The 15,158-nt window shown below is 37.9% G+C and overlaps 1 protein-coding gene, 1 non-coding gene and 1 pseudogene across 2 annotated transcripts in view; 2 read left to right on the forward strand and 1 right to left on the reverse strand.

Moving 5' to 3' along the window:
* The window catches only part of IGF2BP3 (insulin like growth factor 2 mRNA binding protein 3), a 152,216-nt gene that overhangs the window by 98,786 nt on the left and 38,272 nt on the right, over positions 1-15,158 (reverse strand). The window contains exon 3 of the mRNA XM_047095908.1: positions 5,599-5,647. Within this exon, the coding sequence (XP_046951864.1) occupies positions 5,599-5,647 (49 nt within the window). The remainder of the gene's footprint in view (positions 1-5,598; positions 5,648-15,158) is intronic.
* LOC124525199 (U6 spliceosomal RNA) lies at positions 8,796-8,899 on the forward strand. Its single transcript, XR_006965422.1, has one exon. It is a non-coding gene; the product is annotated as a U6 spliceosomal RNA (small nuclear RNA).
* LOC124523961 (small nuclear ribonucleoprotein F-like) lies at positions 14,605-14,847 on the forward strand (annotated as a pseudogene).

The raw sequence follows: 15,158 nt of genomic DNA on the forward strand, positions 1-15,158 counted from the left end.
CTTTCTTACTACATTCAGAGTCCATACGGAAAGAAAGTAACAGACTTCACTGAGATGTTACTAGCTTTACAAAGCTAATGGAAGCTAATCTTATGGAAATTTCTGACTCTACAACTTGCCTCCATTAAGCATTCATCTAAGTGCAATGTGAATTTCTCCATTCTGTAGTACTTGCCTCAGCTCACAAAAGGTCCATTTTCTGAGGTTTCTACCTTGTTTATAGTAGAGTAGGTCTTTCATTGTGGTCTGAAATGCAGGCAACTCTCTAAAGCTTTAGCCCTTCTACCACACAATAAACACTACTAACATGAATGTAATTTATTCGAAGTTCTGCTACATCCTCCTACTATATCTTACTATTAACCCAACACTCCCCACCACCCAACTACAAAGGAATAAACTTCTTTTCATCACGAAGAAAGCCTATAAAGTTCTAACATTCCCTATTACCCTAGAAGTCAACTTTCCAAAGCTGGTCACTAGGAATGAGGCTCAAAACAAACTAGCCAAACAGTAGAGTGTTCTGTTAAGGCAGTGCTGTGGCCCTACAAAAGCAGAGCCTCCTAAGATTTCTTACAAGATACACTCACTTCCAAAAAATTGCTTCAAGCTCATATGAAGCACCACAAAGACCTCTGAAAGATAAAATTAAGAACTCTGCTCGGAGAAGAAAACCAAACAGTATTTTATGCTGCATATTCCAACTTACACCTTTGGTTTTTCATTTTTAGTATAATAGTTACTTGTTTTCCATGTCAAGAACCTGAGATCAACTCATAAATGTCGGAAGACTGGATGCAAATGCAGGATGCTTTTAGTTATAAAGAAACTCCCTTTAATCCCCTATGTTTAGCCTGCGAGACAGCTTCTGCTTCCTTTATTCAATCACACCAGACTACACACATGGCAAAAACAGACCTTACACTGTGGAAATCTCTTTAGTTTCTTCTCAAGATACTCATCTTCCCAGCTCAGTTAAGTCCAGGAAAAACTGGATATCCAATCCCTGAGGTAAAAGCCAGCATACATTCTGGATTTTCTACCAAGACTGTGATTTCAAAGTATGCAATCCTGCTAAGTATTTGTCAGACCACATACATATTCAAATCTTTGCCTTAGAAAATACAGTGTCTTCAGTCATGGCCAATGTCAGGGCATCGTCATGTACAACACCTCAGATGAAGACAACTAACTGTAGCTCAGACTGTTTTTCCAGACAGTAAACCAGTAACTCTGGGAACATCATTCTACTATTACTGCCCAACCCCAAATTGAGAACCTAACTCAACCTTTAAAACATTTCATTTACATAATTATTGAGTCTTACATTTCTTTCAGAGAAGGTACTCCTTTTTGGAGTTCTGTGAGTACTTATTAGGAATTTTGATTATTTAGATTGGACAGTAGTAAGACAATGAAATTGGAAAAAATTCTCCTTGAAAAGTCCTTTCCTGAGGCTTTGGCAATTTTTTTTTAAATGCAGAAAAACATTCTTTAAATTTAGGAAATGGGGCCCATCTGAGACATTGAGTAAGAAGAAACCGAGTGTTCTCAAAGGCTTTTAAAGTCCGGGGTTCTGCTGGGACTCTAACAATCCCACACCTCCATGCTGTTTGTCCAAGAAGGCATCCCCTCAAATCCTTAGCACTCATGTCCACGTCCCTCTGGGCATCTGAGGACCCAGGCCTGTAGGCCATCAGGACTCTTTGTAGATGTGGCCCTTCTAGCATTTTGGTCACACCAAAAATCTTCCAAGTATCTCAAGCAAGGGGATGGGAGGTGGAGAAACAAAATTTTCTTCTATTTCCCGTCTACTGCTACATTCCACATACTGGGGGGAAAACAAAACCACCTAATTCTCCAGCAGTAGGTCCTTCACAAAGTTAGTTTCCTCATATTTTTATCTGCCAAAAACCCTTAAGCAGTCAAACAGTTGGCCAATCCAGGGCCCCTAAGTGCTTTATCATTAACCATAACTACATAGTTAGAAACCATTTAACCTCTGCCTGGCATACCCAGGATGCAAGATGCACTACACAGAGAACTTGAAAGGAATCCCCTTCTGATCATTCAGTATATGGCAATATAAAGAAAAAATAAACAATACACGAACACAAATATTAAAAAAGTCATAATGGAATAAAATAATTAACGATCCAGCAACGGATTTAATAAAATGCCACAGAGCATCACATCCAGTGTTTCTACCAAGGTCCCAGATTCTGTCACCTCTGCAGTGACCTCACAGAAAATGGCTTACAACAGGACTGGCAGAACAGGGGTGGAATTTCACTTGTGGGTTAGAACTCTGGCTGGATATTAAGCTCTTGGTTCCAGGTCCACCTTTCAACTTTTCAATGCTGAGCTTAGGACTCTGCACTCTTTAAAAGCACTCCTTTTGGGCACCCAGGTGGCTCAGTTGGTTGAGCGTCCAACTTCGGCTCAGGTCATGATCTTAGTTTGTGGATTCGAGCCCTGTGTCAGGCTTTGTGCTGACAGCTCAGAGCCTGGAGTCTGCTTTGGATTCTGTGTCTCCCTCTCTCTCTGCTCCTCTCCCGCTCATACACTCTCTCTCTCTCTCTCTCTCTCTCAAAAATAAACAAACATTAAAAAAAATTAAAAACAAATAAAAACAAAAGCACTCCTTTGCCTATGGTTCTGTTAGCTTCACAGACTGGAAGACAATGGAGGAGATAAGACAGGCTCTTCCCCCATTTGTCAGCAGTTCGTATCAGCAGTGGGTTTCAGTCTCTAAATGCCATGGGCACTCCTAAAACCAGCTTTATCACCTCCCTTCTTTCTCCCCTATGCCAGGGAGCAGCTACAACCCTTGTTCAGAGTCTCAACTACTCAGGGCTCTCTTTCCAAGCTACAAAGATCTAATCATCTCAACTTCTTGCTTCGACACCTCAGCCTTCAGGGTGGTAACTACTCCCTGCAGCCACCGCCTCTGGATCCTCTTTTTTCCCTTGCAGTCTTCCAGCACCTGTGTAATTCTTTACATTAAATTTCCCCTGATGAAATACCTAGCGTTTGCTGGCTCCAGCCTGGACCTGACCGAGATAAGCACCAGAACTCAAGGTTAAGAGGAGGTGAATTTGTTGTTCATTTCCTAGCTAAAACGTAGCGTGCATTTATACATATCAAGCACTTTTTAAGGGCTTTAGTGTACATCAACCTATAAAGGTTTACAGCAACCCAATGAGGTGGCTACTATCCTCATCCTGATGTTAGAAATTAGGAAAATGAGGCTCAGAAAAACCTGCTCAGAGATCACACAACTATAAAGTAGTGAAGCTAGGATACAATTCCAAGTCTGACCCCAAAGGCCACCTACAAAAAAAACTAAGGCTTTTCTAAATACTTCACACTGCTTCAAGGGACTATTTACATGATTCACCAATCACTTATTCTAAGTATACACTTGCTTTTTTGTTATCCTTTTAAGACTTATTCCTTACCAGTTGCCTTCCGTTTTAACATGCCATTGTTTGACTAGTAGAACAGTATCTTTTGTCCTGTGGAATGTCTCACATTCTGGGCTTGACTAGTTGTTTCTTCGTGGCATCATTTAAAGTTGTGCCTCTATCCTCTCTAGTTTTGGTAATTCAAAGTTAGACTGAAATTGAATACAGTCAAATCTCTATTTTTTAGACAAGAATATTTCACCCGTGTTTCTGTGTATTTGCTATTTCATCAAATCAGGAAGTACACAACATCTGGCCATTCCATTATCAGTGAAACTAAGATTAATGAGTGGATTCAAAGTTTAAACCCTCCATTATAAAGGCAATCTGGACTTTTAAATCCAAAATTATCACTGCCTACGATAAGGCTTTGGCACAAGACAGACACCATACTCAGTATGTACAAATAAAACGTTATAAAAAGTGACTCATCTCAAAAAGGAAGTAACAGATGGTGTTCATTCAAGTCTTCAAGGAAAGGAAACATCACAATAACTCATTCTATTCCTCACCAAATTGGTTTTATCAGTATTTCAAACATTTTTAAAAAATTTAAGAGGTCAAAGGTCAAGAGTTTCAAAGTCTAGTTCCAAGCTTACAATTTAGTATTCATTCCTACTTAATTCTTTGAATCCTGTGCCCATATTTGTCCATCTGAAAATGGAGTTAACATCTCCAATTTCACCTTACCTCAAAAGATTAGTGGGAGGATAAAATGAAATATAAAAGAACAAGTTGTACATGGCAAATAAAGATTTATTCTCATAAATTAAATTTTATCCAGAATGAGAAATACAGTAAACTAAAAGCTTGAGAAGCCACCAAAAATACAATAAAGTAAATGCTTCAGAAGTCACTGTAATCTAAATTTGAAGAGATCTTATGAATGAACTGCCACTTGCCTACAGCTGATGTGCTAGTACGCCAATATTCACTCACTTAAAATTGACGACTACCATTTTGATGATTTCATTGAAAGCTACACTAGATTCAGTTCTCAAACAGAAACTCATATTTAACATGGCCCATGTTAAAATAAGGGGATCCAATCAGTAATCTTGATTACCATGACACTTGATTTGGGTACGCATGCTCCAAGCTACTCAAGTTCCTAAACCAATGTTACTCTAAAACAGGAAAATCCATTAGGTTTAATCTTAAAAGTCACTGTTTCCATCTACAAAAATACACTTTCTATGCATTATATAACTTGGAAAATATTCAGTATATATCAAAGAACCACCTCTTCCAGCAAAGTTTAAACCAAATTATATTGTTCTGAAAATAAATGCTGTATAAAATATCATGAGCATAAATGATTTGTTACCAACTGGGACATTGGACGAATCATACCTCAGACCAACACACCTTAATTGACCATAAAAGAAACCTTTCAACCATCCTTTGCATTTTGGTGAAGGTTCTGGTTTAGTGACTGACTCATCAAATGTCATTTCAGAAAACTAATATGAAACACACAAAGCTAGTTACTCTTTGTTTTTATATTAAAAATACATGCAAGCTGAGGAGTTTTCCCTGCACCATCTCTCCCAAATAAATTTTAAGAACTTTCAGGTTCCATCATCAGCAAGAGTCAAAAGACATTTTATTTCTTCAACCACTGATATCTCAAATTCTCACCATGACGTCATTGTTATCCTTTGGAAATTACGGACACTGGCTATTCAACTGTGCTAAATGGTTTGTTTATACAGTTACTACAGTGCCACCATCTGAGCAAAAGAAAGCTGAGCTCACATTTTAAAATAAAGTATAAATAGCAGGTAGGTGTCTTTAAAAAATGTGCCAAGGAGGGAAGTTCATATTTAAATATAACTGGGGAACTCATCAGAAAGATCCCAAACAAGATTCTGTTAGGATGGGACTGAATGAGGAAAACTACCCCATTAAAGTATATCAAAGAGCAGATTTTTTTTTTTTTTAATGAGCAGATTTTTAAGAGAGACACTATGCTCCTGCAGAGAAAAGCCCACAGCAAGACATACACAAGAGAGAAGAATTTTGTGTTTTAGCACAATCCAGAGTTGAGGGAACGAGAAAAACCCTTCGAAAAACTAAAAACAATAAGCTTAAATACAGAAATCTTAACTTTAAATATAGAAATTCTTACCTCCCACTGTAAGTGAGGCGGAATATTCCTTATCTGAAGTTTCCGGATCCTGCAGAAGAATTAAAATGTTTTATAAAAGAAAAAAGAGTATGAAAGCCAAAGACATCAATAGCCACCATGGATGCTTTAAAATATTTACATTAACTACAAGGCAATACGCAGTAAGAAAACACAACCAAAGAAGGAAAAAGGAGACAAAGTTAATCACAGAATGCATACTGAGACCATTTGGAGATCCAGCAGCATTGGATTATTACAGCTTATTTTAAAAGCCACACTGGGGCGCCTGGGTGGCTCAGTCTGTTTCCAACTTCAACTCAGGTCATGATCTCACAGATGGGGAGTTCAAGCCCAGCATTATGCTCTGTGCTGACAGCTCGGGAGCCTGGAGCCTGCTTCAGATTCTGTCTCCCTTTCTCTCTGCCCCTCCCCTGCTTGTGCTCACTCTCTCTCTCTCAAGAATAAATAAACATTAAAAATTTTTTTAATTTATGGGGCCGTACTACAAATGTTCTTAATCTGAGATCACAGCCAAGGGGACCATAGACAGATTTGGGAAATCTGGATGGGTGGAGGGGGAGTAAAAACCACTGATTTATTTTTTCACTATCCCCTACATGAAATTTAGCACTCCTTTAATTATGAATGTTGGCATGTAAGTTTAGTAGAATCACACTACTTGTAATTTTGACATTAACATCAGATATTTTTTCATCACTATAACTTGTTGCAGACCTTTATCATCTACACCCATTACTGTGAAACTTAGACATGTTGCTAGAACTTACTATGTTAAGTACATATTGTAACTATGAGTTTTAACATTTTACTAAATGTATTTCAAAATAATTAACTTCCTATCATCCTATGTATTTTATGCCTTGAAAAACATCCTAAGATATCCCTAACTTTCAGGCTACCAAAGGACTCCATGGTACAAAAAAAAAACCATTAAAATCCTGACCTTACCACTGTATGTTAACTAACTCAAATTAAAATAAGAACTTGAGGAAAAAGTCGTTTGAATTTTCTAGCTAGTAGTTATATAAAAGATCTTAAATGAAATATGCATTTAGCTAGATATTACTTTTTGATTACACTTAAATTGATGGTTTCTATTGTCATTGCATAATACTCAAAAATATATTTAAGATTTCTGCCTTCATCAAGTTTATGGACTTTGTTAGGCCTAAAACCTTTCCAAGTGAGGTTATTTTGGCTGCCATTTGGAAATGTGCATCATGTCTTTATTCATCAAAAATGCTGTCAATTTGTCTCCTTACCTACTCACACTTGCTAGTAGAGTTATTTAGCATTCTTTATATTCACTTGTTATATATACAAAATATTACTACATGGTTTTACTGACACCTAACACAATTGTAAATGTCTCAGCATCTTACATATATGAATCTTTGTGTTGTCCATTAAAGTCTTTGGTATTATATGTATGTAAATCGTTTGGATACTGCTTAACTCATTGCATGTGTTATTATTATTAACCACTCTGATTCATTAAATTTTCTTATCGCAATACCAAAAAAAAAAAAAGACCTCAGTTCACATGCCCACATATGTAAATATGTAGGTCACATAATATTGATTATATACAATATTTACTGTAATGTATATATCCTCTCTTCTACCCTTTTTTAAATGTTGTCAGAGGGAAGGGAGGAAGAGATATCAATTATGTGAGATTGTACCATAGGTGCCACACACAAAATCACCTCCTTAGAAGGGAAAGGAATTTATAGTCAACTAGGTATTAAAAAAAAAAAAAGAAAAAAGAAAAAGAAAAAGATTAGCAACTGGGCTTAACATATCAAGTGAAATAATTAAATTACTTAACTTCTAAAATTAGAAGTTTCCTTCCTGGTCAAATAACCCACTTATTTTGAAGTACCACAGCAAACCACAAGATCAGATTCATAACCTAGTCCTTTGTCTCTTGCATTCCCCTCAAAGCACGAGAACAAACACCAGATACCACCTATCCCTTAGGGAACTATAAACAACATGTAAGTTAACCCAACTCAGGTACATCCTGTTTGTAAACTAAGGAGGAAGAAAAAGCAGTTTTAAATTATTTTTATGGGACTGTAAAGCAAAGCACAATCATCAGGGACAATACACCATAGAGATGGTAAGACAGCAGGTCAATTTAAGAGAAAAAAATTTCAACTACCACCTTAGTCTCAGAATTTACACATGAAATGCTAAGCCTAGGATTTCTTTCATAGTAACTCATGTGCTATTAATTGTTAAAGCTGCAAGACACATGCGCTCTCTCTGCTTCTGTATATATAAATTTTATATTTCCCATAAAAGCCTTTAAGAATATACTCTACTAAGGTGTGTAATACACAGATTACACAATTGCTATATATTGCTGTAGGGAGCAGAAATATTACTCAACATTATGTAATTATTTATCCTGAGTAACCAAGGAAGTTAAGATTTACTACACACATCCAACTACACATATGCAAGTACTAAGTTTTATTCAAGCACCTGACAGTAAGAATTAGCAGCACAGTTTTAAGTAACTAAGTATTCATCCCCATTGGACTCTTTTGTGGGTATACGTATTACCGAAAATTTTCTCCACAAGTACACCTGTAAGTGTACATACAGAGTTTAGGTCAACTAGCAGGTAATTATTCTTATCACAAAAACAAGTATCTACCTCACAGGGCTCCCAAGAAATTCTGTGAATAGAATACCATCTTTCGTATATTAGAAGTAATCCGTTAGCCATGTTTTCTCAACGCATTCTTCAAAATGTATATCCAACATCCATTTACTTATTGGTAGTTACTCCAAAATAATTCTTTTTCCTAAACGGCTGTCTAGTTTCCATTATCGGATTCTCTCAAGTTTCATTTTAGACAAACATCAGGATTATTTTCATATAGTTACTGTTCTCACATCTAGAGTTGTTCTTTCCCACTTAATCAGTCAGTAACTTATTTAAAACTCTGCAGTTTCTCCTCTGCTCCTAACCCCATGCTCCCTTCTTACCAGTTTAAGAGTCAAAAGGCTCAAGATTACAAGCGTCCCAGCAAAGGTATGAATTCTCACCATCCAGCACAAAAAAACAAACTTTTGACCTGGGAAGTACTTGAGAAAATCCATCCCACCCCACTGTACTTATCAGGTCGGCTGTACACAAAGCCCCATCACTTGCGTGATCCATGCTCCCTTCGGCAGCACATACACTAAAACTGAAACAATAGAGCAATTAGCATGTCCCCTGCATAAGGATGACATGCAAATTCATGAAGCATTCCACATTTTTTATATGTAAATTTGCTATATATAAGTTTTCCAAGTGATTTTTCTTTTCTTCCCCCCCCACCTCAGTATTAGGTTTTCCCCCCTATTAATACAAGTAAATCCAGAGGGCACCTGGCTAGCTCAGTTGGTAGGGCATGCAACTCTTTATCTCAGTCATGACTCTGAGCCCCACATTGTATGTAGAGATCACTTTAAACCAACAAATAAATAAAACAAGTTTAGATTTTATGAAAAAATAATATAAGTAAATCAAGTTCATTCATTTTTTGGTTTTTTTAATGTTTATTTTTGAGAGTGAGAGACACAGAATGTGAGCAGCCAAGGGGCAGAGAGAGAGGAAGACACAGAATGCGAAGCATTCTGTCAGTGCAGAGCCCGAAGCAGGGCTCAAACTCACAAACCAAGAGATCCTGACCTGAGCTGAAGTCAGACGCTTAACCGACTGAGCCACCCAGGGGCCCTCTCAAGTTCATCCATTTAAAAAAGAAAAAAAAGAAAAAAAAAGAAAAAAAAATATTATCACTTGCTTCACTCATCTCCCATCCCAGCTTTTAACATTAGGTTATATTTAGGTTTGATCCTAAATAGTTCAGAGTCAAGAAAATAGATATTGATACATATCTACCGTATGATTACCTAATCATTAAAGTTCAGTTTAACTATCAGGAAGCAAATTAAGTTGGTGTTCTACCTCCACCTGACATACACCTGAAAAACAATAGGAAACACACACTTTGAGAACAGAGACCAATTAGAGCGTCTCATTCTCAGAAACTGGAACAGTGCTTGGCACCTGAGAAGCAATCAACTGATAGTTAAACAATCAACTGATACTTAAATCTATATAAATATAGATTATAGGGGCGCCTGGGTGGCGCAGTCGGTTAAGCGTCCGACTTCAGCCAGGTCACGATCTCGCGGTCCGTGGGTTCGAGCCCCGCGTCAGGCTCTGGGCTGATGGCTCAGAGCCTGGAGCCTGTTTCCGATTCTGTGTCTCTCTCTCTCGGCCCCTCCCCCGTTCATGCTCTGTCTCTCTCTGTCCCAAAAATAAATAAAAAACGTTGAAAAAAAATTAAAAAAAAAATAAATAAATAAATATAGATTATAGAATTTATTATCATCTATAAAGGGGAAGAAAAACACAAGAATTCACAGATCTAACCAGAAACTACTAGCATTTCCAATGATTTTCTTACACCTCATAAGGAGAGAGAAAAACCGGAACATTTAATCAACTATTGTTTAAAAAAAAAAAAAAAAAAGCCTTAACAGAATTTATTTTATCATATAGAATTTAAAGGTTTCCCCCCACAAGGAAAAATGAGGTAAAGTTTAAGTTCTCAGATAACAGATAAAAATCTTCAAAAATGCTTACTGTGCTTGAAATATTAGTTATAATAACAATTCAATACTCTTTACTAGGAAAAAATACTATTAGAAGCAAGTTTAATTACAGAATAAAGGAGCAACAGAGAAGCTCCCATAGATTCCAAAGAGCATCTTCAAGATCTTTAGTAATCAATGCAACTGATTTAAACTGATTTTGTAACAATTTTCAAAATTACATAAAACTAGAAAAATATCAACCTCCATATGCCATACCAGGTTCATTTATTAAGTACGATCACCTTATCTTGTTTATCTATAACTCAAACCAGTACCAACCAAGTTCCACTTACATGACCTGTCATGCAGAAGTACATCAGTAAACAGCTATAAAAGGACTTTTAAAAATAACCATAGAGGTGTCGTGATGACTCAGTCCATTAAGCTTTTGACTTCAGCTCAGGTCATGATCTCACAGTTTGTGAGTTCAAGCCCCGCATATGGCTCTGTGCTGACAGCTCAGAGCCTGGAGTCAGCTTCAGATTCTGTTTCTCCCTCTTTTTCCCTCTGCCTCTCTCATGAAAGCATGTGCATGCTTTCAAAATAAATAAAACATTAAAAAAATTTAAATAACTATAAAACTGGCTGACTGGCTGACTCAGTCTGTAGAGCACACAACTCTTGATCTTGGGATTTTAAGTTCAAGCCCCATATGGAGTGTAGAAATTACTTAAAAATAAAATCTTTAAGGATGGCTGGGTGGCTAAGTCGGTAGAGCATGTAACTCTTCATTTTGGGGTTTTAAGTATGAGTATAGAGATTGCTTAAAAATAAAACATTTAAAACTTAAAAAAAAAAACTATAAAGCCATCACTGCTCCTCAAAGTGTTTAACAAAAATTCCTTGATATCATATATCCATTCTATTTCCAGTTGTTTAATAAATATCTTTGTACAGCTGGCTTATTCATATCAGGATTCTGATGAGAGTTAAGGGGTGCATGGCTAGATTAGTTGGTAGAGCATGTGATTCACGAACCTAGGGTTCTGAGTTCAAGCCCCACATTGGGTATGGAGCTTGGGAGGGGAGGGGAAGGAAAGAAAAGATCCCAACCAGATGTACATATGTGCAGAGTTCTTTTTGCCATTTACTTGACAGGTCATAAATCCTGCATGATTACTCATTCTGAATTTTATCCACTGTATTCCTTTTGTGTCGTTTTCAGTAATTGTTTAGTATGTTGAATTTCATGTACAATGATATGTAATATTTTTATATTATAAAGCATAAAACATCTAGGAACACAACCACCCAAATAATTAGAACAAGACAATTGAAGCTACCCATGCTTCTCTCCCACTCCAAATGCCTGCCTCCTGGAATGTACTCATTGCACCAAATTTGTCATTCTTATGCCTTTTATTTATGAATATTCATCTCTTTTAAAATGATTAAGTAGGCAAAATACTATTATCAATCCTTAAAAATGAACAAAAATTTAATATTAAATATCTAGTCACAGTTCTACAATTTAAAAAAATTAAATTTGTTCAATCAGTATCCCCAAAGAGCTATACACTGCATTTGGCTGATTATGATTCTAGTCTCATAACCCATGTTTCCTTTTTTTCCCCCCTTGCAACTTATTTGGGGGAGAAAAAACCCAAATCCTGTCATTTGTCCTATAGATTCTTCACTGCGTGGATTTTGCTAATTACACCCCCATGGTGCTGTTTAGTATTCTCCTCTGTCCCCTGTAAATGTAGTAATTAGATCTGAAGATTCAATTTGTTTTTTGTTGTTCGTTCGGGGAGATACAATAATTTATCACAAGCAGTGTTTTATACTTCCACAAGGAGATGTGTTATCTCTAGCTGTCTTTCTGTGATGCTGCAATCATGAATGATCACTACCTAAGTCCATTATTTCATTCAAGGTTGAAACTAACTTTCTCATTTTATCATGGCTTCTGTATTTTTTTTTTTTTTTTTTTTTTTTTTTATTTAGCTTGAGTTCTTCTATTAAGAACAACTTTCTCAGGTGCCTGAGTGGTTCAGGTGTTAAGCATGACTTCGCTCAGGTCATGATCTCATGGTTCATGAGTTTGAGCCCACTGGGTGAGCTCCCACTTCGGGTAGAACTCAAGCCCCATTTCGCTCATGCGTGCTCTCTCTCTCTCTCTCTCCCTCTGCCCCTCCAGGGATTAACTTGTGCCCTCTCTCAAAAATAAAATGAATGAATAAATAAATGAACCGATCCATCAGTATTAAAAACAAAACAAAAACTTTCTCTTAGGGTGCCTGGGTGGCTCAGTCACTTAAACATCTGACTTCAGGTTATCAGGTTATAATCTCACAGTTCATGAGTTTAAGCCCCACATCGGGTCCTCTGGTGTCAGCGCAGAGCCCATTTCCAATCCTCTTTCTTTCTCTCCCCCTCTCCCCCTCTCCCCCAAATAAGTAACAACATTAAAAAAAACCAAAAACCTAGCGTTATTTAAAAACAAAAAAACACTTTCTCTTGTCAAATATTTGGAACTCTGAAGCACAGAAGGTACAGTGAAGACAGGATAAATAATTATTTCCCTTCTGCAGCGGGTGGTTTTGTGCCCCTTATCACAACCCCTCACTTGGGTCTGATTTCATCCACAGCTGTGGCAGACAGGCCTAGGTACAGTGAGGTTTGTTCTGCCTCCTTCCACCCCTAAGCACACACTCAGGCATCTCTGTTTTACTTCAGGGCTCTCTCCAACGCCTCAGAAGAGTAGAAGAGCAGCCTAGAAGCAAAGGAGATGAAACCCTCAAGACAATACACAGTCTACAGGGGAAGGGTACTAGCCAGGACATAAATGCCTCTCTTCATCTGCAAGGCATTCTGTACATTTCTCTAAGGTACCATTTCGTTTCAGCAATTTCATTAAAGCACCTTTCGTTAAAGCACTTTTCGTTCCAAAATAAATCAGCTTCATGAAAATCCTCATCTCCATCTCTTCTTTCAGCAGTTCAAAGGCATTGTTATTTCACAATTGTATTTTCAGAATAAGGAATTGGCGTTCTGGCATTGTCCAAAGAGGACCAAATGTTTACTTCTTTTCAGTATCATAAATTCACAGTCACAGATATTTTGAGTGTATCAAGCTAATGCATTAATTCCTTTTGATGCTCCAAATACCTCATCTTTAGTCAGTCAATGCAAGCTTCTTCATATTGACTCCTGCATCTTGAGACAGGACTCCAATAACCTAGGAGAACTCCTTTGCTTTCTGTTACAACAGAACAATCCAGGTTCTGTTACAACTGAACAATCCAGCTTCAGCCGGCACAGTTCCTAGCCCCATCTGCAATCAGCTTTTTCTACATAAAGTGCTAGTCCTTTTTAATCAGAAATAATACACTGAGACACAATCTAGTCACTAGAGTGTTCATTATTATTGGGTTGGTCATTACTCCTAGGCCACAGCTGGAAAATATATACATTTTGTGTGAAAGAGAAATAAACCATGTGTTCATGCTGATTACTTTCAATTCAAATTTTAGATTACTAGGTTGTTGCCAAGTGTCTTTGATATTTGCATCTTTTCTTCCACTGTAAGGTCTGACAGCAGGTAAGAAAGTAAACAAGAGGGGCCTAGATGGCTCAGTCGGTTAAGTGTACGACTTTTGATTTCGGCTCACATTACCATCTGACAGTTTGTGAGTTCAAGCTCCACCTTTGGCTCCAAGCTGACAGCAGGAAGCCTGCTTGGGATTATCTTTCTCCCTCTCTCTGCTCCCCCCACCCCCCAATTGCTCACCTGCTCTTTCAAAATAAATAAATAAACTAAAAAAAAGAATTTAAACAAGAAAACGCTTCATGTCTGTTATGGACAGAATACTTTTGTTCCTGCACCTCCCACCTCCCAAAATTCCTATGTTACAGCCATAATCTCCCTTGTAATGGTACTACGTACGAAAGGGGCCTTTGAAAAGTACTAGGATGGGGCGCCTGGGTGGCGCAGTCGGTTAAGCGTCCGACTTCAGCCAGGTCACGATCTCGCGGTCCGTGAGTTCGAGCCCCGCGTCGGGCTCTGGGCTGATGGCTCAGAGCCTGGAGCCTGTTTCCGATTCTGTGTCTCCCTCTCTCTCTGCCCCTCGCCCGTTCATGCTCTGTCTCTCTCTGTCCCAAAAATAAATAAACATTGAAAAAAAAAAAAAAGTACTAGGATGTAGATGAGGTCATGAGGGTGGAGCCCCCATAATACAAGTATGATCTTTTTTTTTTTTTAAGAATTTATTTATTGAAGCTCCATGATTCGCACCCAACCATAGCTACTCCAGTCATGAGGGACAGACAACAGCTGGATAGGCAGTGAGTGGCCCACAGCATTTGCTTATAGTAGCGATGAGTTTGCCCCTCGACCCCAAACATTTCCTGAATGGATTAACAGGAAGGCCGGTAATGGTGAAACTTAAGGGGGAATGGAGTACAAAGGCTACCTTGGTATCCGTAGATGGCTATATGAACATGCAGCTTGCAAACACAGAAGAACACATAGATGTGTCTGGACATTTGGGTGAAGTTTTTTAAGTCCTTTATATCAGGGGTGTTGAAGAAGAGGAAGAAGATGGGGAAATGAGAGAATAGCATCTTTTGTGGGGAATTTTTTATATTTCTAGACAACAAACTTTTTCCAAAAAAAAAAAAAAACTTATTTATTTTTTAAGTAATCTCTTCCCCCAGTGCAGGGCTCACACTCACAACCCCGAGGTCAAACTCACAATCCCGAGATCAAGAGTCACATGCTCTTCTGACTGAGCCAGCTGGGCACCCAGGATTGCGATCTCTGCAAAAAGAAAGACCAGGGGTCTCTCCACCGGCACATGCTGAGGAGAGGCCATGTGAGCCACAGCAAGGAGGTATCTCTCTACAGGCCAGGAAAAGCAGACCCTTATCAA

The sequence above is a fragment of the Lynx rufus genome, unplaced genomic scaffold (genome assembly GCF_022079265.1).
Source record: "Lynx rufus isolate CCGP_SWC_20201006 ecotype Redwood Valley unplaced genomic scaffold, mLynRuf1.p SCAF_4, whole genome shotgun sequence".
NCBI classification, from domain to species: Eukaryota; Metazoa; Chordata; class Mammalia; order Carnivora; family Felidae; genus Lynx; species Lynx rufus.